Here is a 20,906-nt window from a genome sequence, read left to right as displayed (position 1 = left end):
AAATCACCTGTGCTAGTGGCCTGCAAGTATTATAGGTCTATGTGTAAAGCTGAGAAATCAAACTGGTTGCCTCCAAGACTGGGAACAGAGTCTAGTTTTTAGAAGAAGAAGAAGAAGAAGAAGAAGAAGAAGAAGAAGAAGAAGAAGAAGAAGAAGAAGAAGAAGAAGAAGAAGAAGAAGAAGAAGAAGAAGAAGAAGAAGAAGAAGAAGAAGAAGAAGAAGAAGAAGAAGAAGAAGAAGAAGAAGAAGAAGAAGAAGAAGAAGAAGAAGAAGAAGAAGAAGAAGATGATGATGATGATGATGATGATGATGATGATGATGATGATGATGATGATGATGATGATGATGATGATGATGATGATGATATTGGATTTATATCCTGCCCTCCACTCCAAAGAGTCTCAGAGCGGCTCACAATCTCCTTTACCTTCCTCCCCCACAACAGACACCCTGTGAGGTGGGTGGGGCTGGAGAGGGCTCTCACAGCAGCTGCCCTTTCAAGGACAACCTCTGCCAGAGCTATGGTTGACCCAAGGCCATTCCAGCAGGTGCAAGTGGAGGAGTGGGGAATCAAACCCGGTTCTCCCAGATAAGAGTCCACACACTTAACCATACTTAACCACTACACCAAACTGGCTCAGTGGTATGATCCTTTATTTATTTAGATACTTATACTCTGTTGTTCTCCCTGACAGAGAACCAAAGTGACTTACATTGTTTTATCCTCATAACAACCCTGTGAGGTAGATTAGGCTGAGACAGACAGACAGACAACAGACAGACTGCCCTAGGGCCACTCAGCCAGTTTCTATAGCAGAGTGAGGATTCAAACCTGGATCTCCCTGATCATATTCCAGCACTCGAACTACTCTAGTCCACTGGCTGTCATGTAGCTTTTTGCATTCAGAGATGATAAAGGCACAGCCATCAATGTGCAGTCAGTATTTAATAAGTAACTCCTAGTGCAGGGGTGTCAAACATACACCCTGTGGGCCGAATCAGGCCCCCAGAAGACTCCTATCAGGCCCCCAAGCAACTGGCTGTCATCTGCTTCCTTCTCCCTCTCTCTTGCTTCCTTCTGCATCACAACTAGCTTTGCCAGGCTTAATCAATTGCACAGGAGCTACAGAGCAAAACCTCTGTTTTCTCCATTGGCTGAGGCTCCTCCCTTGAGGAGGAAGAGGGGGGGAGGCAGAGCTTGTTTATCCAGGATGTCTCAATCACACAGTAGAGCTACTGAGCCAAGCCTCTATTGGCTGAGGCTCCTCCCCCAATAGTCCCCTAGGGAATGAAAGAGCCAGAGTTTCCTTCGACCAGTTTCCTGGATCCTATGGGAGAAATACAAAGAAAGCACCTTGAAAACCAACAAGTGTGACTGCTTTAAACTTGCTTTAAGGGTTTTTTAAAAAAAAAATTTAATTGTGTTTGTCTGTGTTCTTTATACAGTTTATATCTCTGCTACCTAATCTTAAATAGGTACACACATAGCCCGACCCAACATGGCCCAGCCCAGCATGGCATGACCTAACCCAATATGGCCCAGCCCAACAAGGTCTCATTTATGTCAGATCCGGCCCTCATAACAAATGAGTTTGACACCCCTGTCCTAGTGCTTGATAACTCATGTCTAAGCAAATGCTACATCTGCTGGTAAGACTTGTAGACAAGAAGTAAGCCTGTGACATATCTAATGGGAAAGAGACCTCCTGCCCTTTATCAGCTTTGCCTTCTGTGTCTTTCAGATTATTGATGCAGTCTTTTTTTCTGGCTGGTGATACGGTTGTCCTTTTACTGCCTGTGATCTGCACCCTTATCCCACTATCTCAAGTTCTACACATTTTAAGGTATTGCAAAAAACTGTTTGATCAGAGATGATAGGGAGATAGGCGGGCATGACACAAGCAATGGCAACTCTGTCATGCTATCTTCAGCTTTCCTTAAAAAACCCCCCACAAAACTCTGCAAGCTGAGGAATTAACACAAATCACAGTCCAGGGATGGCATGAAATATTGCCTGAATTCCAAGCCCTTTCCCATTGTGTGAAGACTTATTGCATGTCCAATAAACACTGCTTGGAGCCCAGGACATAAAGGAACATCTGACAGCAGCTGGAAACCACTCCCAGCAGTTTCTATGTTTCTTTCCTCCTCTTCCTTTGAAAAGTTGCCAGCTCTCCTCTTAGAGCAGTGGCGTTTGAGAACCATTCTGTCACTGGCTGTAAGAAAGGCCCAACCAGTCAAAAGTTTAAAAATGTAGCCATGACTGGCTCATATAGTGATGCTGTTGCTTCCATCAGCCAAGCAAGCCCAACCATTTTGCGCACCCCCCAGGAGTGGCTCTCTACCACAAATGCTGCCATCTGCACAGATGCAAAATCACTCTGAAGAACTACTCATTTTGAATGGTGAGCTAATCATTTTTACGGTGTGCTTGACTCAAGAGAAACTAGGCATTGCAAACAGGGCAAGTTCAGGTTTGGGAGGGGCGGGGGGGGGGCGGGATGCGAAAAGCAAAGCATCGTGCTTTCTAATGTTCTGTTTCTGGAGAATTGTTGAAGGTAGTTATGGCAACACAAAACAAAACCCAGAGGAAAAAAGACACGATGTACCTTGGATCAGGACCAACCAAAGTGTGCAAACTTTCATGTTCTCCAAAACTCTTTGTCAGCCTGGATGTTAAAAGGCTGGGTTTGTGTGGGGGTGAGAGAGGGATGTTTCTGGCCCTGATTTGATACCTTTTTGTCAGCATTCTGCAGAAATGCATAGATAAAATAGTGCTGAGTTGGGGATTTAATCTATGCAAATCTGGCATTCTACACAGGAGGCTTTAAGATTATGACCTGAAATGACTTTCTTTCTCTCCCCACCACCCTTTATTTTTTAACATCCAGACTGATAGAGAGTTCTGGAAAGATACTGGCTTATTGCAAGCAATTTTCTTCTGCAGCTCCACTGTGCACACATTTTAGCGGTCTTGGCATTTACCTAGCAAAGATGCTCTGGTTTTGTTCACCCGTCACACAGCAAACTGATTCAAGCCTCAACAAACTTGGGGTTTGATCATCTGCAGCTAGAAGATGTGCTTCTGACCTTTGACTTTCGATTTGAAGACCGTTGACGAAACCAGTGAATTGCAATCATACAGTGTAATGGTGACAAATAACTGAAACAGTTTAAATATGGTAAACAGATTGGCGGTGGGGATATCAACAGCTGTAACCCACAACAGCTAAATGAAACCTCCACGTCCAGAGGCAGGATATCTCTGTGTACCAGATGTGGGGGAACAAACAGAGTCATCGCTGCTTCATAATCTGTGTGTGTTGTGAGTTTTTGAGGACATCTCATAGGTTGTTGGAAACAAAATTCTAAACCAGGGGTGGTCAAACTGTGGCTCGGGAGCCACATGTGGCTCTTTTATACATACTGTGTGGCTCTCAAAGCCCCCACCACCATGTTGGCTGGCTAGGAAAAAGCATTTCTCTCTTTAAATCACTTCTCCAAGCCAGCCAACAGCTCAGAGAATGCATTCAGAGTTGGTTTATTTCCACCTCCTCTTCCCCCTCATCTATTTGCCTGCCTTCTTTCCTTCCTGTTTTGCGGCTCTCAAACATCTGATGTTCATGTCTTGTAGCTCTCAAACACCTGACCTTTATTCTATGTGGCTCTTACATTAAGCAAGTTTGGCCACCCCTGTTCTAAACCAAATGAAGTTTGGTCAGATTTTCTCTCTCTAACTGAATGGAAGCTAAATTGCTTCCTCATAAGCTGTAGGGTTGCCAACCTCCAGCTGGTGACTGGAGATCTCCTGGAATTACAACTGGCCTCCAGCTGACAGATATCAGTTTCCCTGGAGAAAATGGCTGCTTTGGAAGCTGGTCTCTATGGCATTCTATGCTGCTGACATCCCTCCCTTCCCCAAACTCCACCCCCAAAATCTCCAGGAATTCCCCATGCCAGAGCTCGCTGGCAACCCCAATATACTCCTAGCATGCAAGATCTGTCGTGTGAGAACTGGGCAATTGACAGTGTAACCGTAATGAGCATTACCTTCCTTCTAAATCCGCTGAAGTCGATGAGTTTAGAGGCAAGCAGCTCTATGTAGGATCACACTGTGTGTCAAGTAGAATCCGTGGGTAGATGTTAGTAGAAGAGAGACTGTTTGCTGGGAAGCTGGATAAGATTTGGGGGAGGGAATCTTTTAACCTTGTATAAGGTTATTGGAGGAAATGCATGTGAAAAGTTCATTAGTAAAGAGGGGATTTAAATTTAATGCGACTGGTAATGAGGGTTGCCAGCCTCCAGGTGGGACTTGGAGATCTCCCACTTTTACAACTGATCTCCAGCTGGCAGAGATCAGCTCCCCTGGAGAAAATGGCTGCTTTGAAGGGTGGACTCCATGGCCTTGCACCATGCTGAGGCCCCTCCCCTCCCCAAACCCTGCCCTCTCCTGGATTAATCCCACATGTCTGCAGGTATTTTCCAGCACTGACCTGACAACCCTAATTATCATAACCATTTCCATTTCCAATTATCATAACCATTTCCACCTGCTACAGATCCCTCATTTGCCCCTCCTGCCATTCCTGTCCGCATCATTTTGGGGTAATCAGTGGGCCGCAGCATCATTGGAGAGGCAGAAGTGTTCTCTTTCACTAAGGAAAAGCCTTCCATTGGTAGAAAACTGAGTCTGGATCCAATGCGTTGTTTGTGCAGGGGCTTTGTCTTTCAAGCCAATGACTGTAGTTTGTGTTGTCCTATTTGTTAGAACTGAATTCCTTTTGTGCAAGGAGGGCATTGGAACTGGAAGAATCCAGCACACTTTAGTTAATCGGAGAGGCTGCACTTGGCCCACCGCCAAGTTTTTGCAAACCAGAACCAGTCATTTAGGAGACTAATCTATTGCAACCTTCTGTTCACTGTTATAACTGGGTGTGTAGCAATATAAATCTTTACTGTTCTGCATGGTGGAGGGTTTCGAGTTAAAAGACACGCTGTTTTAAATTCATTTGTCTTGCATGTTCAGTTCCTGATTTGGCCCCCACAGAATCCAAGCATAGGCTATATGAGCTCATAGCCACATGGGAAGAAATACCAGAATGCTTGTGCTCGAGGTCATCTAATACTATCCAGTATTGCTTCTGCATAACTCCGTTGAGAGCTGCAGGACTTGGCAGACAATTAGAGCAGAACCCCACATGATTCACATGGGAAACAGCTGGGTAGTGTTTTCTAAAGTGTTTCCAGGTTTTGTCAAAACCCAGCATTTCACAGAAGACTGTCACAGATTTTCGTATGAACAAGATGTTCTCGTGAGATTTTGGCTATGGAAGAACCAGTTTGTGTTCCTGATGCCTGTGCAATTTTTTTAAACAATCTCCCTCCCCCAATTTTCAAACATTCTGCATTCTTCTGCACTCTTGGGTAGTCCCTGGGTTTGCAGAACTATCTACTGTTATCCTTTCGTCTACCCTCTCCCGCAGATTTCTTTTATCCTCATGGGGATCATACTTGGCTTTTAGAAAGATATAAAACAGATTTTTTTCCTCCTACCTTTTTGATTTTCTAGGGATTTTGATGAAACAGTTATCAGATCTTAAAGGTGAACTATTCCTTTTTCTAAAATGTTTTTCGCTTTGAGTATATGCCATCTGTATTACAGGCTTTGTACTTGGCATAGCTAGTGAGAAGTCCCAAGCGGAAGCATTTCCAGGATTTGACTTTCTGGGGATGACTTAAGTAATAATAATAATAATAACAGTAGAACAGAGAGCTAAAATGTATTAACTGGAAAATTTCAGATATGTTATTTGTGCATTTTCCAATTTGTATAATGGATCCCACTCACAGAAATTGGAAGTGTGTGCAGGAATATCTAGAGTGTTAACCACAGTCATATGTCTTTTGCATAACTTATTTCCCTTTTCCATGTCTAACAAAGCCAGAATTGTGCAACGCATGGGAAACAGACAATTAGGAAAAATACTTGTTTAAAGTAGGGTTGCCAATCCCCAGTTGGGGGCAGGGGATCCTCTGGTTTGGAGGCTCTCCCCCACTTCAGGGTCATCAGAAAGTGGGGGGGTGGGCAGAACGGAAATCTCTGCTGGGCACTCCATTATTCCCTATGGAGACTGATTCCCATAGAGTATAATGGAGAACTGATCTACAGGTATCTGGGGCTCTGGTGGGCTATTTTTTGAGGTAGAGGCACCAAATTTGAGGTAGAGGCACCAAATCCAGTGTCTCTCCTCAAAACACCCTTCATGTTTCAAAAAGATTGGACCGGGGGTCCAATTCTGAGCCCCCAAAGAAGATGCCCCTATCCTTCATTATTTCCAATGGAGGGAAGGCATTTAAAAGGTGTGTGGTCCCTTTAAATGTGATAGCCAGAACTCCCTTTGGGGTTCAATTATGTTAGTTACAACCTTGCTCCTGTCTCCACCTCCAGTGTCTCCTGGCTCCACCCCCAAAGTCCCTAGATATTTCTTGAATTGGGCCTGGCAACCCTCGTTTAAAGTGATGAGCTAATGTACATTTATTTACTGAATTTGCATGCTGTGTGCCAGTTTCAGATTTCAGAAGTTGGATTGCCCGGGCACAGAATTCTGCATGGATGCCAGGATGGAAGGTGGCATGGTATAGCCCTATCACATCAGATCTTGGAAGCTAAGAAGGGTCAGTACTCAGATGGGAGACCACCAAAGAAGATTCTGCAGAAGAAAGCAACAGCAGACCACCTCTGCTTCTGACTTGTCTTGAAGAAGATACTGGATTTATATCTCACCCTTCACTCTGAATCTCAGAGTGACTTACAATCTCCTTTACCTTCCTCCCTCACAACACACACCCTGTGAGGTGGGTGGGGCTGAGAGAGCTCTCACAGAAGCTGTCTTTCGAGGACAGCTCTGCAAGAGCTATGGCTGACCCAAGGCCATTCTAGCAGGTGCAATGGGGAATCAAACCCAGTTCTCCCAGATAAGAGTCCGCACACTTAACCACTACACCAAACTGGCTCTACAGAAAATCTGCTGTTTTACACATGATGTTTAGCTAAGGAGCTGGGATTTCCTCTGGACTATGCTTCCAATTGACTACTGGAGATTTGATTGGCTATGCAGATATTTTAAAACTTTGCTTTGTTAGCAGTTGGAACCCAGCACAAGGGCCTTCACTCCAATACTGAAATTAAGTTGTGACAATCATTTTGTGGCCGGCTTCACTTACGATGGCAGCCATATTGTGAGAGCCATTTTGTTGCACCCTCCAGGTATGTCAGAATTCCAAATGTGGCCACAAGGTCAAAAAGGTTGGGGACTCCAAATCTGAAGTCATTGCTTTCTGGCAGACACAGTGGCCCTGTGAATACATGCACAATCAGTGGAGTGTACACTTCATTTTCCTTTATATGCACAAAGAATAATGGTCATGTTGCATTCAACACCTGTGCAGCTGAATGTGTGATAGAAATTGCACATATATCTGGCTACTCATCCCATGTTTCATTTGCAAAGCTAATGCATATTGGCTCTTTCCTGCAAACAAATATATGCACATGCAGGCTGAATGGACTTACTTTCACTTGAACAGGGCTAGTGGTTTTCTGCAATAGGCCAAGGTCTGTTTTACAACAAGGGAGCCTGCAGGGAACCATTGATCCACCAAAAACCTGTCCCACAAAAGATGTTTGGTGGCCGTCCCTTGCACATAGTGCCACTTCGCTGTCCTGCTAAGTGGTTCTGAAACTGTGAGTTAGAGGCTAAAAGTGGGTCAGAACTCTCTTGCAGATGGTTTGCAAGTCCAGGAGAGATGATAGGGGAGGAGAGACTCTGGGAAGCTTGATAGCAGATTAGGGATTGTCTCTTTGTAATGTGCTAAGTGACTGTGAATACAGTTTATCTCTCGCTAAGTGTGCCATATTTATAAATAGCAAATATGAAAAATAAATTATGAGCTTGTTCTTTGTTAACTGATGTGATTCGTGTGGGGGTTTTTTAATGCTGGGGAGAGTGAAAGTAATGCAGAGTTATTTTGCATACTGGGCTCTCCTGAAGGAAAAGAAAACTAGTTAAGCTTAGCATTGGATCCCAAATAGTACAGTGGATCCTGCTTCAAAATGTTAGAGAACCCGCTGATCTAGCCAGCAAGTGGAAAAGAAAAGCCTCAATTAATGTGTGGCATGGAAGAGGACTTTGGATCTGATACTAGCAAATCCAGAGCCACATTCCATACTAGGTGGCTGACAAGAGGCAATGCAAGTTGCATGAGGTAGAAAACAACTTACAGGGACAGTCCTAGAGATTCTGGGGCCCTAAACAGAATTCCAAGATGGGGCCCTGTAGGGGACCCCACCCATGACCCTGCACCCCCACCCTCCAAAAGATAGGAGGAAGAGGCAGCTGACTAGACACCTTCCCTTCCCCCATGCTGTGTGGACAGCTTCAGGACAGCTGGTTGCAGGATTGATGCCCCCCCCTCAGTGGGGCCTGAGGTAGCTGCCTTGGCTGACCCATGCCCCTGATCACCCCTAACAATTTGAAGGCCCAGGTAAGGCAGGCAAGGAAGAGGAGTCTTGAAAGGATCCTTCCTCTGCATACTTCCTGATTCAAAGCAGGAGGGGGGGGGGAAGCTAGGGGGAGAGAAACAGAAAGTGGCAGGTGGTATGTGTACCACCTGCTTTAAATACCCCATAGACATACAAATCTGGTTCAGTAGTTACAGTGAATGCATGCACAATCCCTGTTCAGTGTCCACTTCCATGGACTTAGAAAGACGTAATATGTTTATGTGTGTTAAAAGAATTGTTTTATATTGTAAAATGTATTTTTTATTGTTCAAATGTTTTAATGTTCCCCACCTTGTAGATCCTAGCTCGGTCTTGGAATTCAGACCGTATTCCTTCTACTTCTGAATGTTTGAAACAATTATGTGATTATTGTGTAATGGATGAAATCACTTCCATCATCCATGAGTCTGAAACTGGTGATTTTACCTCTAACTTTGAGGCCTTATGGTTTCCTTTTGTAAACTATATTTCTAACCATGACAATATACCATGGTTGTCTGATGTAGCGAAAACCATACTTCTTATTTGACTCTTTGCAGGTAGCCGGCTCAAGGTTGACTCAGCCTTCCATCCTTCCGAGGTTGGTACCCAGCTTGTGTAGATGACTGGGGAAGGCAATGGCAAACCACCCCATAAAAAGTCTGCTGTGAAAACATTGTGAAAACGTCACCCCAGAGTCAGAAATGACTGGTACTTGCACAGGGGACCTTTACTTTCCTGTGTTGTGTATGTGGAAGCATGCTTACATTCCTTTACCAGTATTCCTGCCTGGCTCACTGAAACAAGACTGAGCTTGGGGACTCTAGAACAATGGGCAGTAGAATCCAAATCCCCACTGCCCTGGCCCAATCAGGAGCTCCCTGCTGGTTCAAACGATCCAATGGCGTCCTAGCGTGGGAACCCAGGACTGTACATAGTTGGCCCAGTTCACCAGTCTTCTAGCTTAATCATTCCCATGCTGTAACTCAATAAAGAGCTATGATCACTGCAACCTCGTCTCCTCCATGCATTGGACCCACTATATTATAGCTTGATTAGTAGTATTGTAGCTCAACAATTCTATAACATCACTATTGCAGTAGCGTATACATTACTGTAATTGTTCTTCATCAGTATTTTCTCCATATCTATAGCATATGTTCATTATTGACTATATTGAATTGAATATATTGTCCTATATATTCTGTGAATTTTACCTCACTTGGGTCTGTGTATCAATAACCCAAATGTTATTTTTGAAACTGCTGTAATTTGAAGTGTTTCTACCAACAAAAATGAAAAAAAAATGTTTTTAAAAATTGTTTTAAGTAAATAAAAACAAATCAGCTCTGCTTAGGGCTACACTGGGCAGCAATTTAAGTTCTTTGTACAAAAAAATTATTTTGCAATATATTGAGAGATATACTATCAAAATTTAAATATAATTCTTCAATACATTACATCATTTCCCACCCTCCAATTTATGACCTCCGCCGGTATAGAAAACAAATTAAAAACCTTTTAAAAGTAAAAGTTCACATATATAGAATCTTAACTAAAATTTATCATTCACTTAACTTCATCTTAACTCCAATATAACTACTAATATTATTTCTTAACTTAATTCTTAACTCTTGTTCAACAGTGTTGCATATTTAATCAAATAACCATAATCCATTCTTCTTTCCACTTTAAAAGTTCAATTAATACTTATTAAACATTAACCATTAATCCTAAAGTTTATAATCATGGAGTCACCACTAAAAATTATTCAAATCTTAATCTTATTTTAACTCACATAAACTTACTATATTAACTCAGCTACTTATATTCTACTACTAGAACAGTACTCAATAATCAGTCCTTCTTTCTCCTTTAAAGTTCAATTAACGTTATTAAAAACCACTAAATGACTCTTCACCTTCCATTGTATCTCCACATAAAATTCTAGTGTACATTTCACTCCAATTAAGGACCTTTAAGATCCAGTCCCATTTTTCAGGTATTCTGTCTTGCTTCCACATTTGAGCAGTGTTCTCGCAGCTAGCTGAAAGCAAATACCACAACAATGTCCTGTCTTGCTTCGGAAAGCTTTCCATTTGTAATCCCACCAAGAAAACATCTGGAGCTCTCTTGATATTATATCCCAAGATTTTCCATATCTCTTGTTGAATCATAAGCCAGAATTGCTTCACTTTTTCACAAGTCCACCACATGTGATAGAAAGAACCTTCATGTTTTTTACATTTCCAACACCTATCAGAGACTTGATTACTCATTTTTGCTAATTTTTAGGCATCATATACCATCTGTACAGCATTTTAAAACAGTTCTCTTTTATATTATAACACGTTGAAATTTTCATAGAGTTTTTCCATAGGTGTTCCCACGTCTCCATTTGTATTTCTTTGTTAAAGTTTATTGCCCATTTAATCATTTGAGGTTTCACAACCTCCTCTTCTGTAGACCATTTCAGTAACAACTTATAAGTCCTTGAAATCAATTTTTCATTTTCAACCAACAGCATTTTTTCCATTTCTGTTTTTTCATATCTTATACCTGTACTCCTGATATCTTTTTCTACCAAGCTTTTAATTTGAAGCAGTTGAAACCAATCAAATTTTCCCTGCAATTCTTCAGCCAATTTCATTTCTACTTTACCTCCCTGAAATTTTAGCAGTTGCTCATATGGTACATATTTCTCTTCTCGTGGACTTTGAGACAATTTTATAACTTCAGTTGGCACTATCCAAAGTGGTTTTCTCATCACTATATTTATTATATTTATTTATTATATTTCTCATCACCATATTTATTATATTTTTTCCAAGTAGTCAACAAGTTCCTCCTTATATAATGGTGTGAGAAAAATCCATCCATCTTCTCTTTCCCATAATACAGATATGCATGCCAACCAAAAGTATTTCCCTGGCCTTCTAGAGCCAATAATTTAAGTTCTGTTCTGCCAGTACACGCTGTTAGTTAGCCCTAAATGTGAGTTACTTCTTGGGACAGCAAAACACAGCACTTTTTAAATATGAACCATACGTGTACACCAGAACAATGAGAAGGATCTCGGACACTGATAGTTGCGTAATGGTAATGGCAGTAGCTCATTTGTCAACACCTTGGTTTTGGTCCTTTGGTTTGTTTGGGGCTATGGAGGACCCGCTCCTTTTTCTTTTGTTTTGATGCAAAACACACCAAGACTTCGTGCCAGGATCCAAAGCTGGCAACAGACACTGCTGATCAAGTCTTGACACTGCCATTAGCTCCACAGAGCTGGATTCAGCTGCAGCAGGCAGCCGCGTTTCCCTGTAATATTTCAGCTAGGCCCACAAAGTGGGGTGGGGGTTTAGTTGCTAAAGCCATTTCACTTTGCTTGCTTCCTATATTAATAATTCACTCCAGGCCAGATGGCAAGTTTTTAAAAGGCTTCCCTTCCCCTGGGGCATGTACAAATCGGTGGAAACTGCTGGCAAGGCTATTGCAGACTGTTGCCTAGGTTTGTGCAATATCCTGCTCTGGGGATTTCAGCTGCTTCTGAGTCTAGTGAGGAAGGGGAGACTCAAAGCTCTCCTCTGGCTCCCAGATGCTCTTTCTTAGAGGGCATTTTGCTAGAATTCAAAAGTACCCAACATAAATGTGTAACACATGGGTTCCCCATGGCTTCCACGAGTACCCATCAATGCTTTCCTGGTGCCCACCAAGTGTTTTTAAAAGTGGACAGGGCAGATGAGGCTTCTGCCTTCTGATGGGCCACAGGAGTTCTGATGGACTGTGTGGATTTTTTTAAATGTTGCTTTGGCAGCAGCACTTCATGCCTGAAGGTAAATTGCAACAAACACTATTAGGAACACAGTGTAAACATGGACAAATATTAGACCAAACACTGTGAAATTGGCTGCTGAAAAATTATATATATTAATCTTGCTGTTCTAGTAACATTAATCCCAATGCATTATTATTGTAAACAATCCAATAAAATACTTTGCATACAATCATTAGAGTTTGCAGCGTACAGTCAATGCAATCTTCTGTATTACTCAGATTTGTCTGTGTTGTAACCAACAAAACCATTTGACAACTTTAATTCTACATAGAAGTACATAAACTCTTGAAGGGTCTCAAAAACACTTTCACTGCAAGCAATTTGAAATAACTTCTTGTAGCCATTGGAAACAACTTCAAACACTTAAAAGTCTCTCAGACACTTTCACTTCAAGCACTCTGAAACAATGACAAGTCCCTAGGTCAATACTGCCTCCTGTGGCAGACATTTTGTGGAAGTCATTTTGGGGCTACACCCACCACAGTTTCAAAATTCCAAAGATGCCCCAAAGCTAAAAAGGTCAGGGACCCCTGGAGTAACATATACATAAGTATTTGCATTAGGGACTAATTTAGTAAGTAATATGAAAGACCATAACCTGTGATCAATGTTCTTTCTAAGTTGCAGAGTCTTGTGAGCAAATATTTTACTTTGTGAGCTACTGGCATCAAAGTTGTGAGCTACTGTATAAATTAGTGTGCTCTGGGGTCATCCTTCCTGAGCTAAGACAAAAATATGTGATCTAGAGGCTAAAAATCTGTGAGCTAGCCAGGGCTTTTCTTGTAGAAAAAGCCCAGCAGGAACTCATTTGCATATTAGGCCACACCACCTGGCATCACCATTGTTTCACACAGGGCTTTTTTGCAGAGAAAGCCCAGCAGGAACTTATTTGCATATTAGGCTGCACTCCCTGACACAAAGCCAGCCGGAACTGCATTCCTGTGCGTCCCTGCTCAAAAAAAAAGCCTTGGAGCCAGCTCACTCTAACTCAGCTTAGAGGAAACACTGTCTATGACCTTGGAGAGCCACTGCCAGTCAGAGTCGACCATAATGACCAAGGTGATCACATGAGAGATTTGGCCCAACCTAGCCATGCCTCCCCTCCAGATTTAATTTCCACAATCACACATGCACATCTTTCCCCCCGAGTCATCTCCCCCCCCCCCCACCGTAGTTACCTTAGGACAGGCTGGGATCAATTAAATAGCTACTGGAACTTCCTGGTAGCAAATCTATAAAGCACATGCAGGGTGCATTTCCCGGCTGTCTGAACAGCTGGGGCACATAAAGCAAGAGCCCCACATGCACAGGAGCAGTCTGAATGCTCCTCTTGCACATGTGTGGCCCATGCCTCTCCCAGAAGCAGGGCGGGATCTGTGTGATTGCCCCAGCATGTCTCTTCCTGGAGCGGCTTTTTCAAAGCCGAGAGGTGGCTGGGGAAAATTCCTGGTGTGGTCGCACCCTCAGTATAAGGCAGCTTCCTCTTTAAAAGGCTGTAGCCCAGTGGTAAAACATCTCCTACCATGCAGAGGTCCCTAGGTTCAGCCCCTGGCATCTCCAGCTGAAAAGATCAGTACATGTTTTATTTATTTAGATACTTACACCCCACTTTTCTCCCCATTGGGGACCCAAAGCAACTTACAACATCTCTGCTTTAGCCTCATAATAACAACAACTGTGTGAGGTAGGTTAGGCTGAGACTGTGCGAGCAGCCCAAGGTCACTCAGCAAGCTTCTATGGCAGGGCAGGGATTCAAACCTGGGTCTGCAAGATTCTAGTTTGAAGCTGGAATCATTACATCACACTGGAAAAGACCCTGGAAAGCAGCTGCCAGTCTGAGCAGGCCACAGCAACCTTAATAAACAACTGGTCTATTCAGCTTCATGTGACTAAAGTATGCATTCAACACATAATATCACGTATCACATCAGTAATAATAACATGCTGCCAGCTGACACCAACTGTTGAAAAAGATAGAATAATATGCAACATACTGCTCGAGGAACAATTAAAATATCCATATATTATCCCATTAGGGTGGGGTTATATAATGCATCCCTGATAATTTTCCATAAATCCCCAAATGGGGTAATGTTGAACAGGTTCATTTCTTTTTATCAATCGCTGGATACAAGAAGCATCTTTGTACTATTTGCTTTATTTTACAGTAAACAGAAAAACAGTGGAGTTCAGTGCAGTAACACTGCTGTGCTGTTCATGCTATATCAGATTCTCAGAGAACAACATGGACCACCCCACCCCTACCCACATATCCCAGTTTTAATCCTGAGATTCCCCAGCTCTTGTGCATTCAGACTGCAGGTAACTGTTCTCTGCTCTCGTTCTGCTTCCTCTAAGTACTCCAAGTCATCAGAGCAAAGCACCCCTCCCCTTTCCTTAAAGAATGGTTACTAACATTTTTTAAAGACACAATTAATGGAGTGACCCAGGCAGATCTGCTCAGAAGTGGGACGGTGGCTCAGTGGTAGAGCATCTGCTTGGGAAGCAGGAGGTCCCAGGTTCAATCCCTGGCATCTCCAAAAAAGGGTCCAGGCAAATAGGTGTGACAAACCTCAGCTTGAGACCCTGGAGAGCCGCTGCCAGTCTGAGAAGACAATACTGACTTTGATGGACCAACGGTCTGATTCAGTATAAGGCAGCTTCATATGTTCATGTTCAAGTAAATAATCATAGAATTGGAAGGGATCTCCAGGGTCATCTAGTCCAACCCCCTGGACAATGCCGAAACTTCACAAATACCTCCCCCACCTAGTCCAACCCCATGGGGTTTACACACATGAAAGTATTTTTAGGATTGCAGCCATAATTTTCAAAATTCTGCCATGCCAGTGTGATGTATTGGTTAAAATGTCAGACTAAAAAAAAGGTAGCCCCTGTGCAAGCACCAGTCATTTTCGACTCTGGGGTGACGTTGCTTTCACAACATTTTCACAGCAGACTTTTTACAGGGTGGTTTGCCATTGCCTTCCCCAGTCATCTACACTTTCCCCCCAGCAAGCTGGGTACTCATTTTACCGACCTCAGAAGGATGGAAGGCTGAGTCAACCTTGAGCCAGCTACCTGAACCAGCTTTCGCTGGGAATGAACTCAAGTCGTGAGCAGAGGGCTCCGACTGCAGTATTGCAGCTTTACCACTCTGCGTCACGGACTAGGAAACCCAGATTTGAATCCCCAGTCATGCTATGGAAGTTTTCTTGGATGACTTTGGGCTAGTTACTCACACTCTCCCTCTTTCAGCCTAACCTACCTCACAGGGTTGCTGTGAATGACACCAGCTGCTTTGGATTTCCATCAGAGTGAAAGGCAGGATATCAATAAATAAATGAAGCCTTCTCTGCACTGTCCTTAAGGACAACCACATGAATCCATTTGAAAGACACAGCTTGGCCCGGCAAGTTGCCAGACTCTTAACTGGATGGGATGCTTTCGTTTGAGCAGGGGCTTAGCCAGGATTTTAAAAGTCAGGAGGCACCCTTTCCCATCTACTGTGGGGCCTACCACTTCTTTGAAGCTTTCTGGGGTAGGGGCAAAAGCTGGAGGCTCTGAAAGTAGCCGAGGCAGCCAACCCTAGAACTTTGGAGTCAAGATGGGACTGCACTGTGCATGCATGCAGGGGGGGGGGGTTCCTTCCACTTCCCTCTACCCCACCCTGGTACTTTGCAGCCAGCAGCTCCATCCTCCCCCCACTTATTCCATGTGGCTTCCTCCACCTCCTCTCCGCCTGCTGCTTTTGCTGCTGCAGTGCACTGTGCCCAACTCAGATCTCCCAGCTCCAGCTGCCGCTTTGCTGGCTCAGCCATGGCAAGAGAGAGGAGAGAAAGACATACAGACAGAGAGAGAGAAAGCAGACTGTGCCCTGGAGGCCCCCTGGAAGTCAGGGGTCAGTGCCCCCACAGGCCCCTGACCGTGGCGACAGGCCTGAGTTTGGGACATGTGGCTTCTGCATTCAATGCTTTCATTGATCATTTTCATTCTTTTGTTTCTTTTCTGCAACGGGCTCCTGAGTGGAAACCTCTTCCCCCTTCAGCAAATGTGGCACAGCTAGAAAAACAGTTGTCATCCAGATATAAAACTCCCAGCTGAGCATTCCCACTGATTTTCCCATCATGCGTCGCTGTACTTTTCAGTACTACTAAAATAGTACACAATAAAGTTAAAGCTAAATATATCCATGAAATAGCCCATAAAAGGCTGGAAACACAGTTTCCAGCCAGAATTACCGACAGGCTTGGAGAAAACTGAATCCCTTTAATACGGACTTATTGTGTGAAATGGAGTACCTTTACCCTTTTAATGCGTTGAAACAGGTAGCTAATGTTTTCTGGGCATGGAGGTAAATAACCTAAAAATAATATCCCACTAAACCTCCGTTAAAGGGACAAAATATTTTACTCAAAGCCAGTTAACTCTATTTTCAGAATATTGCCAGACATCCACCATTGTTAAGAACATCTACATCACTCCACATAAGAACAGACTTTTATTGGCCTCACACATACTACTATTTTTTACTTTAATTATACCTCCCCTTTTCCCCCAATGGGACCCAAAGCAGCTTACACCCATTCTCCTCTCCTCCATTTTTAGAAGAAGACTGCAGATTTATGCCCCGCCCTTCTCTCTGAATCAGAACGGCTTACAATTTCCTATATCTTCTCCCCCAACAGACACCCTGTGAGGTGGGTGGGGCTGAGAGGACTCTCACAGCAGCTGCCCATTCAAGGACAACTCTGCAAGAGCTATGACTAACCCAAGGCCATTCCAGCAGCTGTAAGTGGAGGAGTGGGGAATCAAACCTGGTTCTCCCAGATAAGAGTCTGCACCACTACACTGAACCGGCTCTTTTATCCTCACAGCCACCCTAGCTTAGGCTAAGAGTGTCCCTGTGGCCTAAGGTTACTGAGTATGCTCCCATGGCAGAGTGGGGATTCAAACCTGGAGCTCCCCAGAACCTAGTCTGAGACCCTAACCTCTACTCAAGGGTGTCATACCCATTTGTTATGAGGGCCAGATCTGACATAAATATGACCCTGTCGAGCCAGGCCATGTGTGTCATAAAATGTAATGCCAGAATAGTAGAGATATAAACTTTATAAAGGGGGCCGAGCCTCAGCCAATAGAAGGAAAAGAGGCTTAGCTCTGTTGTGTGATTGAGAGAGCCTGGCAAAGCAAGCTCTCTTTCCTTCCCACGGGAGGAGCCTCAGCCAATGGAGAAAACAGAGGCTTTGCTCTGTGCCTCCTGTGCAATTGAGCAAGCCTGGCAAAGCAAATTGTGACACAGAAGGAAGCAAGAGAGAGGGAGATGAAAACAGACTTGCTCGGGGGCCTGATAGTAACCTTCTGGGGCCCTGATTCAGCCCCTGAACCACATGTTTAACACTCTTGTGCTACATGCAATAAATGTCTGCTTTGTAGTTGGATCTTTCCCCCCTCCCAACCAGCAATGCAGCTTGAGGGGATGGAAGGCAGCATGGTACATATGAACATATGAAGCTGCCTTATACTGAATCAGACCTTTGGTCCATCAGAGTCAGTATTGTCTTCTCAGACTGGCAGCGGCTCTCCAGGGTCTCAAGCTGAGGTTTTTCACACCTATTTGCCTGGACCCTTTTTTGAAGATGCCAGGGATTGAACCTGGGACCTTCTGCTTTCGAAGCAGATGCTCTACCACTGAGCCACCGTCCCTCCCCAAAGCTCCATCTTGGAAGCTAAGCATGGTCAGTAGTTGGATGGGAGACCACCAAGCAAGGCTCTGGAGAGGAAGGCCATGGCAAACCACCTCTGCTTCTGACTGCCTTCAAAGCCCCTTGCTGGGGTCACTGTAAGTTGGCTGCGACTTGACAGCACTAGCACTTTATGCACACAGTGCAGCCTGAAGTCAGATTTTGCAGTTGGTCTGTTTGAAATTCATGTGCAAAACTTGTCTTGCCTGTGCCATGCTTTATCTTGACACATTAAGACCATTCAAAAATGCCACCCTATCTGTCTACAGTATTTTTATCCCACCTTTTCTCCAAGGAGCTCAGAATAGCCTATGTGGTTCTCCCATACCCATTTTGATCCTCACAGCAATCTTGTCAGGTAGGCTAGGCTGGGAGTGTGTAACCAGCTAAAAGTCACCTGTGACAATAGAAGGATTTGAACCTAAGTCTTCCAGACCCTAGCTGACAAGTTGACCCCAACACTACACTGTTGGGAATGACAACTGTGGGCTGGGAATTTCTTGGGATTTGGGGGGTGGAGGTTGGGGAGGATGTGGTTTGGGGGAGGGACTGTGGTTTGGGCCGGGGTAGAGTCCACCTGCCAATGCAGCATTTTTCTCCAGGGGAACGAATATATCTACAGTCCAGAGATCAGGTGTAATTCAAGGAGATCTCCAGGCCCAGCTGGCGATCCGCCAGTCCTATTACCCTAGTTCACATGACCTCAAACAGCACCAGTGAAATGCCAACGTGGGGCAGCGGGAGAGTGCAAAACAGAATGCAGAGAACTCAATCGTGCACTTTTTAAAAAAATTACAGCATTTTGTCGATCATTTCAGTCTCACGTGTGCAAGCTGCCCGAGCCTTAGGCGTTTGCTTGGAAGTAATCCGCACAGGATTTTGAAAAAGCTTTCCTCCTGGAATTACAACAGGCAGTCGTCGCTCTGGAGCAGGCAGCCCTCTTTACTGAACTTTCTCTACAGGTCCACCAAGACAGCGTTTGCAAGCAGAGAGGGTCACGTCTGAAAATCCCCGGGCTCCCTCTTCCCCGCTTCTGCGCCTGGGATGTGCCCAACTTCCCCTGACGACCCCCTCCCCTCTCCCGTTTAGAAGGGGAGGAGACTAAAAGTTCTCCTCTCGCCAGTGGCGACGGCAGCGGCAGTCCGCTCCAGTTATCTGCTCTGCAGCAACAACGGAACTCCTGGAGGAGCCGATCCCGGCCGTCTGCGGGGGAGTCCGCGGCCAGAAGCGAGGTGAGAAGGCAGCAGGAGTCTTCCGCGCTTAGTGGCTCCGTCCCGCTTCGTAACGGTGCGGAGGAAGCCCTCCCCGTCCAGCAGGGGACATTCCCGGATCTAGCTTCAAATTCCAGGGAGCGGAAATTGGCTTTGCTTGGCGGGGACGCGCTCCCGCGTTGTTTGCCGAGAAAGGGTTAAAGCCAGGGCTTTTTGAGCAGGAACGCGGTTCCGGCTGGCTTGGTATTATGGGTGTGGCCTAATATGCAAATGATTCCTGCTGTGAAATAATGGTGATGTCAGGGGGTGTGACCCAATATGCAAATAAGTTCCTGCTTGGCTTTTTCTACCAAAAAAACCCTGGTTAAAACGGGAGTGGGTGGGGGTGATGAAATCACCCTCCCCTCCAAACCCCCCCCCCAAACCCCACCTCTGAACTTTCTTTTCTTTGGTGCCTGCAGGGGGCGCGGAGAAGTTCAGCAAGCGATAGGGGGAAATCTCTTCTTGCCAGCTCTTGGAGCGGAAACTCCGCTGGCTAGTTCGGGCTGGCCCAGTTATGCGCGGCTGGAGCGGGGGGGGGGGGCATTCCAAGCCGGCGCTTCCCGCTGCCGAGGGGGGAAAAGGAAAACTTTCAAGGTGGTCACTCTTGGCGATCTGCCGGAGTGGCAGTTGGCGCTGGCCAATGATGTGTCCGGAGTTCGGGAATCTGTGCGGCCAAGGGAAGACTCTTTCGGCCAATCCGGGAAGGGAAAGGGGCGGATTCCTTTGACTGAGTCTCCTGGAGAAGGAAAAAGCACCTTCTCTGCTCCTGAGCTGGTGGTGCAGTTCGTTGGGAGGAGGAGGAAGGTTTATTGTGATGTGGTTGGTGCTGCAGGCTCCTGCTTTGTGAATTTCGTCGGAACTGGGCGGCTTGCTGTGCAAAACAGCTACGGTTGCAAAGTTAGCGCGCTGGCAGAAACATCCATCTGGATCGCAGATCGCTGACATTCTGACTAAGCACATCTGCCTCTGTCTGTCTGTCTGACAGACTTAAGCTTAAGGTATACGTGGTTCCCCGTCCTCCCCCTTTTTGTCTTCACAACAATCCTGTGAGGTAGGTTAGGCTGTGAGAGACAGCTATTGGCCCAGAGTCTCTCAGCCTAGTGGAGACTTGGTGTCACTCAGATCCTTGTTCAATACTCTAAACCACTATCCTAGTAACCACCAATAACAGCCTGATCCAAATGAAATGTGGTGATGGGTCCCATGTAAAGTCGAATCACCTTTAAATCTGGCCTTAAACTGGAAACTCCAATGCAACCCTGCTACACATGAATGCACAGGAAGCTACTCTGTACTGAATCTAGATGCATCTGGTCTACTCAGACTGGCAAGCAGCTTTCCAAGGTCTTCCATATCCCCTGCTACATTTTTTTTACTGGGGATGCTGGGGAATGAACACCTGAGACCTTCTGCATACCAAGCAGATGCTTTGCTACTGAGCCAGGGCCCCTCACCATCATGAATAAAGTTAACATAGCAACGCAATCTCTGGTGGGGCTCTGCCATCTCTTTGTGTGCTAATGCTGGATCCATAG

General features: G+C 44.9%; 2 protein-coding genes and 1 non-coding gene across 4 annotated transcripts in view; 1 reads left to right on the top strand and 2 right to left on the bottom strand.

Moving 5' to 3' along the window:
* Nucleotides 1–20,316, bottom strand: part of ADGRG5 (adhesion G protein-coupled receptor G5) — a 43,143-nt gene extending 22,827 nt beyond the window's left edge. Inside the window, exon 1 of the mRNA XM_060253825.1 lies at nucleotides 20,127–20,316. Coding sequence (XP_060109808.1) covers nucleotides 20,127–20,316 — 190 coding nt within the window. The remainder of the gene's footprint in view (nucleotides 1–20,126) is intronic.
* On the bottom strand, nucleotides 18,006–18,088 carry TRNAS-CGA (transfer RNA serine (anticodon CGA)). Its single transcript has one exon. It is a non-coding gene; the product is annotated as a tRNA-Ser (tRNA).
* Nucleotides 19,249–20,906, top strand: part of CCDC102A (coiled-coil domain containing 102A) — a 47,648-nt gene continuing 45,990 nt past the window's right edge. For both annotated transcript variants that reach the window (XM_060254289.1, XM_060254290.1), the window contains exon 1: nucleotides 19,249–19,350. The gene's annotated coding sequence lies outside the window, so the exon portion shown is untranslated. The remainder of the gene's footprint in view (nucleotides 19,351–20,906) is intronic.

The sequence above is a fragment of the Heteronotia binoei genome, chromosome 14 (assembly GCF_032191835.1).
Source record: "Heteronotia binoei isolate CCM8104 ecotype False Entrance Well chromosome 14, APGP_CSIRO_Hbin_v1, whole genome shotgun sequence".
Lineage (NCBI taxonomy): Eukaryota > Metazoa > Chordata > Lepidosauria > Squamata > Gekkonidae > Heteronotia > Heteronotia binoei.
Note: the sequence above shows the minus strand (reverse complement) of the source record. Positions and strands in the feature narration are given on the sequence as shown.